At 39.6% G+C, this 12,261-nt stretch overlaps 1 protein-coding gene across 1 annotated transcript in view; it reads left to right on the top strand.

The window, feature by feature from the left end:
- Nucleotides 1–5,792: 5,792 nt before the first annotated feature.
- Nucleotides 5,793–12,261, top strand: part of znrf1 (zinc and ring finger 1) — a 65,130-nt gene continuing 58,661 nt past the window's right edge. The window contains exon 1 of the mRNA XM_072386584.1: nt 5,793–6,879. Coding sequence (XP_072242685.1) covers nt 6,486–6,879 — 394 coding nt within the window. The 5' untranslated portion in view covers nt 5,793–6,485. The remainder of the gene's footprint in view (nt 6,880–12,261) is intronic.

Genomic DNA, 12,261 nt, shown 5'->3' with positions numbered 1-12,261 from the left:
GGAACAGATGCCCCATACTGTAAGAAATTAAGGCTTTTTAACACAGTCCTGACAACAAGCTGGATGGTCCCTTTCCTCTTTAGTCCGGAGGATGCAGTGACCATGTTTTTCAAAAATAATCAAAAATGTTGCCTCATCTGACTACAGAGCAGTTTTCCACTTTGCTTCAGTCCATTTTAAATGAGCTTTGATCTAGAGAAGAAAGCAGTGTTTCTGCATCTTGTTCACATGTGGCTTCTTCTCTGCATGACAGAGCTTTAACCTGCATCTGTGGATGTGATGATGAGCTGTGTTCACAGACAGTGTTTCTGAGCCCATGCAGTGATTTCCAGGACAGAATCAGGTCTGTTTTTAATGCAGCGCTGCCGGAGGGCCTGAAGGTATTAGATATGTCTCCAGATCCTCTGAACCTTTTGAAGATATCATGTTCTGTAGATGGTGGGATATTCAAAGTCTTCACAATTTTACATAGAGGATCGTTATTCTGAAACAGGTCCACGCTTTGTAGACACAGTTTTTTGCAGGTTGTGGAACCTCTTGCCAGTTTTTACCTCTGAGAGACTCTGCCTCTCTAAGGTGCTCTTTTTATACCTAATCATGTTACTGACCTGTTTCCAATTAACCGAATCATTTGCAGCATGTTCCTCCAGCTGTTTCTTGTCAGTACCACTTACTTTTCCAGACTTGTGTTGCCCCCATCCCAACTTACACCTCAAATTCATCAACCTTTGATGTTTTCAGTGTTCTATTGCGAATAAAATATTGGTTTATTCTGCATTATTTCCATTTTACTGGAGTTGGGGTTGTATGTCCATAAACATGTAAGCTGTTTTTCCACCTACTGTAGCCCACAACTTCACTTATTTGGGCTGCTTTGTATAAACTATAACAGCAGAATAAATAAATTATCGAGCCAGCGATCAAACATTTTAATGTATTTGCATATTTGCATTTTAATGTATTATTGAGCAAACTGACTGTCTTTCGATCCAGTTTTTAAAATATTTATCACTTTTACTCTATACTCTAAAAGAATCACAGCACAACAAACTCTCCCTCTCCCCCTGACTGTGTTTATGCTTTTCCCAGAGCTATTAAATTTATTGTGGAACCACTTGAGTTGATTGTGTGTTTGGTTTTGTGAGTCTGTGTGTGTGTGTGTGAGTGTGTTTACATGCCTGAGCAGCAGAGTGGACCATTTATAGCCCTGCTGTCGTTAAAGCAGGACAGATTATCACCTTCGTTATGACAGTAAGGACCTTGCTATCATTTACCTTATTGGGTAGGAAGACTAAGACATCTGCGTGAGACTGACTGTGAGTTAAAGTGAAGAAACAAAGAGCTAAACCCAATAAAACCAGACTAATTACTCAAACACACAAACACAGGCTTAGACAGAATAATCCCAAACCAAACACGTTAGCCAGTAATCCCAATAATTTAGCATATGGTAGGAATTTCTGGGCATAACCTGACAACAGCATGCAACGCTGGTTAGAGGTCTGACAGACTAGGGAGCACAAGAGGATCATGGGTAAAGAAGATGAGGAGGTAGATACATCCTCAATTAAGAATATTAAATAAGAAATTTATTTGAAAGGTAAATTCAGATAGTTATACTCAAGGTTTAACAGTTAATTCATAGTTAAAACAATTTGATTCGTTTTATTGTCACATCTTCCAAAATGAATAAACATTATAAATAAAAACCATGACAATATATCACAAAATTTAAATGACGTTCAAAAATACTTTTATAGTAAATTTTTAAGTATTGGTAAATGGACTTTTATAGCGCTTTTCTAGTCTAACTGACCACTCAAAGCGCTTCACTACATGCCACATTCAACCCACTCACACACATTCATACAGCACGTCTTAAGATTCATAACTACACGCTTTCATACCCCAGTGATACACTGGGAGGCAACGTGGGGTTCAGTGTCTTGCCCAAGGACGCTTCGTCATGTAGCCTGGGGAAGCCAGAGTCAAACCACCGACCTGCTCTTCCTCCTGAGTAATAGCTGACACGATTATTTCTTTGTTGGGTGATCAAACTTTTTTCATGGTAAAAGCTTCTTAAATGTGACAATTTCTCATGTTTCTCATGTTGGTGGGCGACTGCTCTTCCTCCTGAGCTACAGCCTCCTGAGTATTTTGCAGTTATTTGTATAAATTCCCTCTGGGATGAATAAAGTATTGTTTCATTTAAGTATTTATAATAGCTGACACGATTATTTCATTGTCAGGTGATCAAACTTTTTTCATGGTAAAAGCTTCTTAAATGTGACAATTTCTCATGTTTCTTTACTAACATTAAAAGAAAAACAATAGTTTGGAACTTTTTCTTTTGACTTCTCATCTGACAAGGTCAGTGTCCAGTTAACCAGGTAAGTAAATATTATTTGAGAAATAGAGTCAGCTGACCCTAAAGTAGGTATGGACAGGGTCTCCTGGATTTCCTGGTGTGGTGACCAAGGCAGGGCTCGCTGCGAGTTGTTCAGGTGTAGTAAAACAGACTTTTGAGGTCACAATCCTGGAAAGAGCAGAGGACGAAGTTTCCAAACATTGCAAAAATTCCAGAACAGAGCACAAGACTAAAGGCTAAACCCACTGAGTACGACAAACCGACCACGAGTGAGGAGGTGCCTCACTCCGAGCCACACCGACGAGAAAACAGAGACTGAGGCTATTTTCAGAACCATGTATTAGACTCGTACGTACTCATTTTGCCAAATTGTAGTTTGCTGTATGCGAAAAGTTCCCAGAAGTTGTTCTGATTTGGAATAAAAAGGAGATAAATATATTTAAACTAATGTTTACAGCGCTGTTTCTGCCGGAGTGGCAGTATTACAACTGGACAACAAAGTCGAATGCACATTATGCGGGATGAAGCTAGCTTCCTACCGTTTTACCGGCGCGATGAGGACTCACCAACTAAACGTCACAAAAATGTTGCGCTTCAGAAGTAAACAACGTAAAAATGACTTGTTTTGTTGAAGCTAAATGCCCGTATGATGGCAAATTAATGTTAGTGAAATGATGACATCATGATGACATCACAACTAATCGACTTTAATTGCCTTACTTATTAGGTTATATACTATGTGCTAGCAATAAACGTAGCACTATTCTAAAACAATCTAAGGGTCACATTGGAGAGTATTTTGATTAGAAACCTTCCTGAGTGAAATGATCCAGAAGTATCTGAGTAGCAGCTGAGATAAGAGCTGTTTAAATTCTAACGATCTCCTTTAACATGGGATCATTTGTTGGGATCTGTGGATTTTCTTAGTTTAGATTTGGTTATGTTTGTTTCTACTCTGTTTTCTTGCTTGTGTTATCTAGTCTTTGTTTTTAATTAGAACTTAGATTAGTCTTTTTGTTCATAGTTACCCCGTGTTTTTTGTGTGTTTTGAGTTTCTGGCCTTTTCTTTGGTTTTATTATTCTTTAGTTATTTATTTGACTCTTTTGTGTTTTTAGTTGGTAGTTTCTTTGAACTCTACACTATTGAACATTATTTCTCGGTTCCTTGGTTGTTTTCAGTTCTATCTTCTTCTGTGGTATTTTGTTTGAGCTTATTCTTTACATTGTGTGTTTTAGATTCTTTTTCTGGTCATTACTCCCTGTTATTCCTGTTTCACACCTGTCTTTACTGTGTCAGCCACAGCTGCAATCACTTCCTCATTTGTTCCCCTCAGTTTGTATTCCCTTTGGTTAATCCCAGTCCTCGTCAGATCCTCTCCATTACTGTCCCAAAGGTCGTGTAGTCTGTTCTCATTTATTATGTTTTGACCATCTGGTTTATTTTTGTCTTTAGCTTTTGTTTTCTAAGTTTAGTTCAGGGTTAATTAAATTTTTTTATTTAATTAAAACTAGTATAGTTTCCATCTGCCTGCAGTCTGATGATCTGCATTTGGGTTCTCTACTCTCCACCATAGCTAAACTGTAACACCATCCTTAAATTCGGTCCTAAAATTATAACTCGATGTTTAATTATTTCCATCCAATTGTACGAACTGTGATTCATGCGTATAGATGGCCTGTGACAGCACAACATTTTACTTTTTAAATTTTTTTCTTTCTCAGTTACGAAACTTTTGATCTGAAAAGTTTTGAAAGTAATGTTCTATGTTATCTCTATAACACTTTGCATAATATTTATTGAACATTTGTAGTTTCAGACGTCGCAGCAATAATCTGAAATAAATACAACAAGATGTAAATTACTAAAACAAGTTTTTATGACGACAAATACTACCAAGATTGAATAAAATATTAATTCATGCCAAAATAATTACATCGAATGTTAAAGAAATACATGTTTCAGCTTTAAACTGCAGAGACCACCCCCTCATTGCATTATGAAGCAGAAATATGGAAATATGGAAATACATGAGGGGAGAAAATGCAAACGGAAAATAACAGAGAAGTAAATACAAGTAAAAGAAATTAAATATATTTCAATGAAAAAAAACGAGTTGCAGATTAAATAAATAGCGACATCAACACTAATTTAAATGAAGGCAGTTTAAAACTAAAGCTGATAATTTGATTTATTTCACATTGTATATAATTATTTTGGCATGATTCATTTTTTATTTAATTTTTGTTGCATTTGTGATCATATAAACCCATTTATTTAGCCATTCTTATATTTTTGTATTCTTTTTTGGAATACGGCAGATTTAGTCCTCATCACAGTTTAGTGTAATTGTCTTTTTATGAGTCTCTAAGAATTTTTTCTACCTTCTCTCCTTAAACCCATGATGATTTTCACAAGTTGAAGTAAAAGAGCTTAGGAAAAGGTGGCAGGAGGAAACTTTTGACTAGTTCCTGAAAGAGGAAAATGGGCAGGAAACAAAACTAAAGGAAAGGATTCCAATACGAGGTCAACTATTCGAACAGGAAAGAGAGCTCCTACGTAGAAACCAGGTTTATCCACATATTACTAAAACTGAAATATTGTTTATATGGCACTTCAGTCATATAAACATACTTTTGCTAAATAAACTGGAATATTTTGTCAGTTTGTTCAACATTGAGTTAAAATATTTCGGTAAATAAGACAACGGTGACATAGAAAATATAACAAACACGACCTGGTTCAGATTTAAACACAGTTCAAACACAAATATTCAACTCTGAAGTTTCTAAGAAACCGCTTACACAGAAACTTTTACACATTTGGGTAGACCTAGTGTAAAATAACTTGGATTATTGTTTCAATTACACTATTAACTGCTTTATGTAGCAGGGAGTTCAAAGCTGAACAGATGTTTATTAATAAATTGTAAGTATTAGGGAATCATTTGATGAAAAGACCAGAAAATGGAAGCTGTTCAACACGGTTACAAGTTTTGTAGTCAAAATGTTTCTTTATTTAAAGTAAGGATGAATATTTAATTTTAATCATTAAGAATTTTGCTAATTAAACCAACAGTTCTTGCTTTAGTTAAATAAATATAATCAAACTTTGTTTCAATAAACAGTAAAACCGTGTTGAATTTATTTGGAAAATCATTTTTTGCTTCTTTTAAACTGGTATTAACGCGTTTTAATTATTGTCCTTTTCACAAATTAGACGTAAAAACTACTATATCAAAGCCACCTGTCATTTGCTGAAATGCCCCATATATGATGGAGTAGATCAGACCCCCCACAGAAAAATCCAGGCCAATCCCATGCTGAGGAATTAAACCAGAGTCTTATCGCTGCACCGTCTCCGTGCCGTCTGTTTATGATCGGAGCTTGCGCACTGAGCGCGTCCATTGTCTGGCCAGCAGCGGCAGCGGCAGCGGCGGAGCGGTGAGGAGCGGAGCGGAGCAGAGCGGAGCGGAGCGCCGATTAGAGCGCAGGGGAGCGGCTTCACTGTGACCCCGATCAACGGGGGAGGAATAGCGACCGCTGGTTGGAGCCCACTGGACCGGACAGACAACGCGGACGGGCGACGACGTAATTTATTTCCGAGACAGACTGTCTTTTTTAGGCAGTCAGACGGACAGCAACAGTTGTCACGATGTCTGAGATCAGATGAGACGGGAGCGGCGGAGCGAACGTTGCGGCGCTGCTGTGATCCGGGCCGGGCGGGATAAACGTGTTGCTGCCGCGTCCCGCCTGCAATGAGACAGCCGTCTTAACCACCTGGGACAGCGAGGGGAGCTGCATCTGTTTGTCGTGCTGGGATTTCGGCGTCATTCAGCTCGTCAGCCACCCCCCTGCACCCCCACCCCCCCTCTGGTTGAGTCGAGGTTTTGTCTGCGGGTGAGGTGAATCCAGACGTCAGGGCTGGCTCATGTTCCGCTCAGCAGAGATCCAGAGCTGACGAGCCTGCGGAGACACGCACTCAGGCAGGCCGAGAGACAGACAGGAGTGAGGGGAGGGGGGCGACAGCCTGTTTGGGCTCTCTCGACCCTTTGCGGATCGAGCCGAGCCCCCTCCTGTTTCCACCCCAGAACCCCCACCCATTTCTCTCCCGCTTTGGATGGGGGGAAAGCAGAGCACGGCAGGGCGGCCCCGGGGTACTTTTCCCGGCGTGTCTTCGGATGACAGTGCGGTGCCACCCTCGGCCCACTTTGGTCACTACCGGCCAAGCGGCACCATGGGCCTGCGGAGCCGCTCGGTGAGCTCCGTGGCCGGGATGGGCATCGATCACAGCCCCGCCGTGCCCTTCGGCTTCTACACCCCCAGAGGGACGGACTCGGATCGAGCCGGAGGGGGGTCAGCGGGCACTACTGCGGCCCCCCACGGAACCGGCTACCAGGACACTGGGGGCGGAGGGCACCACACGGACGGGGTGCTGTATCTGGGGTCCCGGGGGTCGCTGGCTGACACCTTGCCCCTGCACATCACACCCCGCTGGTTCAGCGCGCACAGCGGTAAGCTCTGCCGCACAAACACGTCCGTGTTCACACACGCACACCCGGCAGACAGGTTTTAGGTGACGGCTGAAGGATTAATCATCACATAAAACCCCGCACAAACACCAGCTTCCTGTTGCCAGACACCTACAAGCACCCACACCTTGTTTACCTGCTGGTAGGCTGCCATTAAATCCCTCTGCGTTCAGGCGAAGTTCAGCAGGAAAATTATCGGAGAAACACTCAGATATTAGACTAATCTCATCATTTTCTACAGCAAACTGAAGATACTGAGCACTAATTTTGCCAAACACCCACCTGAACGAGCTGCTTATAGCTCATTTTATAACAGTGTGTGTGTTTGTGCTTATATTGGTTTTGGATAACAAAGCTTTAAAGGTTGTGCTCCATCTTGACTGTCACCGCTGCACCATCTGCATAGGTCATTCCTTGTTGTGTGAAATGACACTAATAAGCCTGTTGCCAAATCTGGCTGAGTCAATTAGCCCTGCGATTAGAGTGGAAGGATGAAGGAGGGAGAGGCAGGAGACGGAGGATGGAGAGAGGGGTTGAGAGGGTTGTTCTCGCCGTTAATCATCAGCTTACTTCTCTCCACAATATGTCCCTGTTTTTGACTAAACTCACCTGTCCACACAGGTCTGCACATACCCAAGTTAGCCTCAGTTAACTTATTGATTGTTGGACCTCTTACCCTCAACATCGCATATCAAAATATTTCCCTTTGCACTCTGAAAATAACATTTTTGAGCTGAAATGTCAATTTTTCAATGAAGAAAATCAATAAATAGTTGTAAATTCTGATAATTAGTTAGTTTGACTTTAGGTGTTACTTTGTCCACTGTCAACATTAGCTTGTTTCTTGGTTCTCAGAATTTGGGTAGAAGAGATTAATATATACATGTCAATTTAACATCTTACACTTATATAAGCAATTATTTTTGATAGCTACTCGACAGAAAAGTACTTAAATGAAATTAGTTCAACATAAACTTCAATCATTGTCCTAAAACTACCAGTTGTGGTCACGAGATGGACGATCTGATATCAATCAGTGGTGCAAATTTCCAACCAATTTGCATGTAATCAAGTTATTTAGATCCACATGACTTGGAGTAAGTGTCCAGTTTTTTTATCTTCGGAATTTTGGCTTTAACTACATTGGCACAGCTGGTTCCATTGCAGCCGCATTTACTGAAACGCTCAGCATAAAGTAATTGAGGAACATTTTGAACACTACTCCCCCTTCTCCCTGTCTTGTACACAGCAGGTTCAGCCAGGTCCCCAGGCTCTCATTACCAAAGCTCTGACCGGCTCACAGCAGGAGGAAAGCAAGTCAGACGTCAACATCTCAGCTGTTTTTACCCTTCCTACATTGCCTAGCGACTCTTATGTGCTCTCATATCAGTGGGGGCAGATGATAAGACTGGAGGACGTGGGGGTGTCAGTAGAATATTGGAAAATAGAGGAAGGTGCACATGTCAGACAGTGAACACAGGCCTTAAGGAAATAGTTTTAAGACAGAAAGCAGCTGCGTGTTCATGACTGAATAACTTCTTGATTCAAAGTTCTCAAGAGTTCACTAGGTTAAACCTTAGACTTTTAAGACCTTTTGATACCACATGCAACACAGTGTAATACCTGTTTTATCATAATACCGTGCAAAGGATGTAAGGATCACTGAAGATCCCATTGGGCCCAGGGGACTAAGGTTTTATAAGGTCTTAGAAAAACAACCACAAAGATGCAAAACAACAAGAAACACATCCAAATCAGCTACAAAGACACACAAGAGTAACCACAAGGCCTAAAAAGAAGAGAGAGACATCAAGCAAGTAAAAAGAAAAAGAAAACCGCTACAGAATATGTCAAACAGCTACAAAGAGACATAAAAAAAATCCACAGACGTAAAATATCTCAAAGGACACAAAGTAACTACAAAGATGTAAAACTGCTGGAGTTGTCAAATAGCTACAAAGAGATATAAAACAGCCACTAAATAAGACAAACAGCTACGAAGAGACATAAAACAACTACAAAGTGATGTTAAATAACTACAACACACAAAGTAAGTACAAAGATATAAAACAGCTCAAAAGAGGTGTCAAATAGCTGCAGAGACAGAGTAACTACAAAGACGTAAAACAGCTAAGGGAGACATCAAACATCTACAAAACAAGTTGAACAGCTAATGAAGAGACACGAAGCAACTACAAAGTGATGTCAACTAGCTACAAAGAGACATAAAACAACTATGAAATAATGTCAGCTAGCTACAAAGAGACATAAAACAACTACAAAGTGATGTCAAATAGCTACAAAGAGACATAAGACACTTCAAAGACATAAAACAGCTATGAGGAGACATAAAACTGATACACAGAGATGCTGAGTAGCTGCAAAGAGACATAAAGCCACAACAAAAATGTTAAACTGCTACAATACGGACATGAAAGATCTCCACAAAAATGACCACAAAGAGAAATAAATCATTCCAACAATATGTAAAACAGCACAGGATACCAAAGAGCTACAAAAAGACATCAATGAAGAATTGGAAAATGAGTGCAAAGACATGTACAATGGTGATAATGGGGCACAAAATAACCAAAGATATTTGCTAAACGACCGACAAGCAACATAAGACAAGTGCAAAGGCATAAAATATTTACAAAGATATGCGTAACAATTAGAAAGCCAGTGCAGAATGTCTTTAAAGTGATGCAAAAATGACAACAGCAAAGAAACAGAGCTATAAAACTGTTCCAGAGACATTGAATTCAGAGAGAAATGCAATATGACCAAAGAGACAAAAGCTCAAAAGAAAAGCGAAATACTTACACTGAGTTGCAAAACAACAACAAGGAGACATAATTATTTTAAGAAGACACAAAATGGCTTCAAAGAGACAAACAAGAGCGACAAATCAGTGTCAAATAGCTACAAAAGTAATAAGAAAACATATCAAATTGTAATGGACATAAAACGGCTTCAGAGATATACAAAATGGCTACAATATAGTTCAAAACTAACACAATCAGATTTAGAATGACTATATTTGACAAAACAACTATATAGACAAACAAAATGGCTAGAATACAGTTCAAAACGACCATAAGTAGATGTAAAATTACCACAAAAAAACATAAAAGGGCTACAAATATATACTAAATAGCTATAATATAGTTCAAAACGACCATAAGGAGATTGAATTACTTCAGTAAGACATAAAACAGCTACTCAGATGTATCAAAGAGCTACAAAGGGATCAAACACATCTGAAGAGATGCTAAATTATCATAAAGAGATGAAAAATAGATATACTGTCACACACTTTTATTACAAGGGTGGTTTTGCCCGTCTTTAAGAGTGTCCAAGGACACTTTGGCACATGTAGGGACCGGGGATCAAACCACAGAGCCTGAAGTTTCTGTACAACAGCCACCACCACATTATAATTAAATAATTAATTAAATTACATGGAATCAGGAAAGCAGACTCAGAAATCAGATTTTATGTTATTTCCATGGGTGGAGGCCTGATGAATAAAATACCTGCACACAGCTTGTTTACCACTGTGGGTTATATCAGATGGATGTGGTCAGCAGCTCATCAGTTTTTAATTAAAAACAGTTGAAGCAGGTGGAATGTCGACAACAACAATGTCGAACAACAGTTTTGAAAGCAAACAAGTAGTCAATTTAATGTTCAGAAAAATGCTCCAGGCTTTAGTGCTGTACACCTTTGCCTCAGGTAAGATCACACATAAAAGATAAAGATGACTGACAAGCGCTCGGATGTAAAATGGATTGACCTGGGAGGAGGGCAGGATTGACAGCAGTCATTACAAACATAAGTAAAGTTGAATCTGGCATTTGGATTTGTGTGCAGTCGTCCATGGAGGCAGATAAGCGAACCAGTTACGATCTGAAGTATCCGAAGAAAGCTTTGCTGACCAAAATGTCACACTTTTAATGATGTAATAAATGATTTATTGCACCTTTCATCCATCTAGATTTTGTCTCTGGAGGCTTACTATGACCTTTCTTTACACTTATTGGTTGATGAGATTTTTCTGAAAACTTGTCTGCCTTCAGAGCCACAGCAGAGCCGTGTCACGATATCCAGGGTCCTCGTTTATCCAGCTGAGACCACTGAGATGTGCTCAGCAGGGGCTCCAAAAACAAAATGACACCTCCTGGTTTAGCTAGGGCTTTTCACAGAAAATCATAGAATATCAAATTATCAGTATTAGATAATAGATCATATGCTTATTTGTTTTATTTTCCTGTCTGAAACTGTAATGCTGCCATCCCATCCAGGTCCTCCTTGAAAGAAGTATCTAACCTTTTGATATTTACTTGGTTAAATAAGGGTTACAACAAAGAGAAAGTAAAATGCAAACAAATAAATGAATAAAAACAATTGAATGTATTGTGTAGCATGATGCTAGCTGCTCATTTTACCTGGGAAGAGATCCGTGGGAATTAAGGCCTCCGTACATAGTCCGTATTTTTGTCCTAGGCTTTTTAAACCTGACATAAAAAGCTCTGCTCTCACCAACTCTGATGTATTATTAATCAATGAATTGAGAATATTAACAGTATGACAGTAATAAGCACATTTATATGACACTACAAAAAATAAAGGTTTTTGTGTTAGTTTGAACAAATTTGGACTAAAATGCATCATACGAAACCGTACGAACTTGGGCTTCTCACAGCTGAACTCACACACATAGCTTATATTTTTTAGGGAAGAGTAGTCAAATTGGCCTTGGTGCTCTGTACATGCAGAGTTTATTTTTATTTTTAATTGTGTAAGTGATAATGAGGGGGGGTGAAAAAATATCTAAAACACTGCATTTCAAACCTGTTGCTGCATCTCCATGTGCTTCCTCACATGCTATTTTACATTATCACCAGTGCTTTTAGTTTAAGCATTGGCTTTGTTCCAAAGTAGCAGTTCTCGTGACATTCCCAGTTAGTTCTGGAAGAACACTGAGACAAATTATTTTCCCTTAGGGCAAATAAACCTGTCCATGCATACACAAATGCTTAGTTTATTTTTCAATGTATTCTCCGGATGCCCTTATCGTCGGTGCACTGAAAACACTTCTCAGTAAAATGGCTGTTAATCAGGCAGGCCACAGGTGCATCCTCCCTGTTTGCCCTTGGGAAGTTGGTGTGTTTGTGAGCGAGAAACCGAAAGCAATGTTCGTTACGACACGAACAGCGAGAGCCTTGCAATTGCATTTGTAATGTAGCGACACGTCCTGGTTTGAGATTAAATCCTTTTACACACCGATACACACATATATATGCAGAAAGCAGCAGCAGTAAAATCACCTCCTCCCATCCATCTTTGGTCCGACGCAGGTCA

Source organism: Leuresthes tenuis, unplaced genomic scaffold (assembly GCF_036924035.1).
Source record: "Leuresthes tenuis unplaced genomic scaffold, fLeuTen1.0.hap1 SCAF_5, whole genome shotgun sequence".
Taxonomy (NCBI): domain Eukaryota; kingdom Metazoa; phylum Chordata; class Actinopteri; order Atheriniformes; family Atherinopsidae; genus Leuresthes; species Leuresthes tenuis.
The sequence above is the reverse complement of the archived record's forward strand: the minus strand, read 5'-3'. Positions and strand labels throughout refer to the sequence as shown.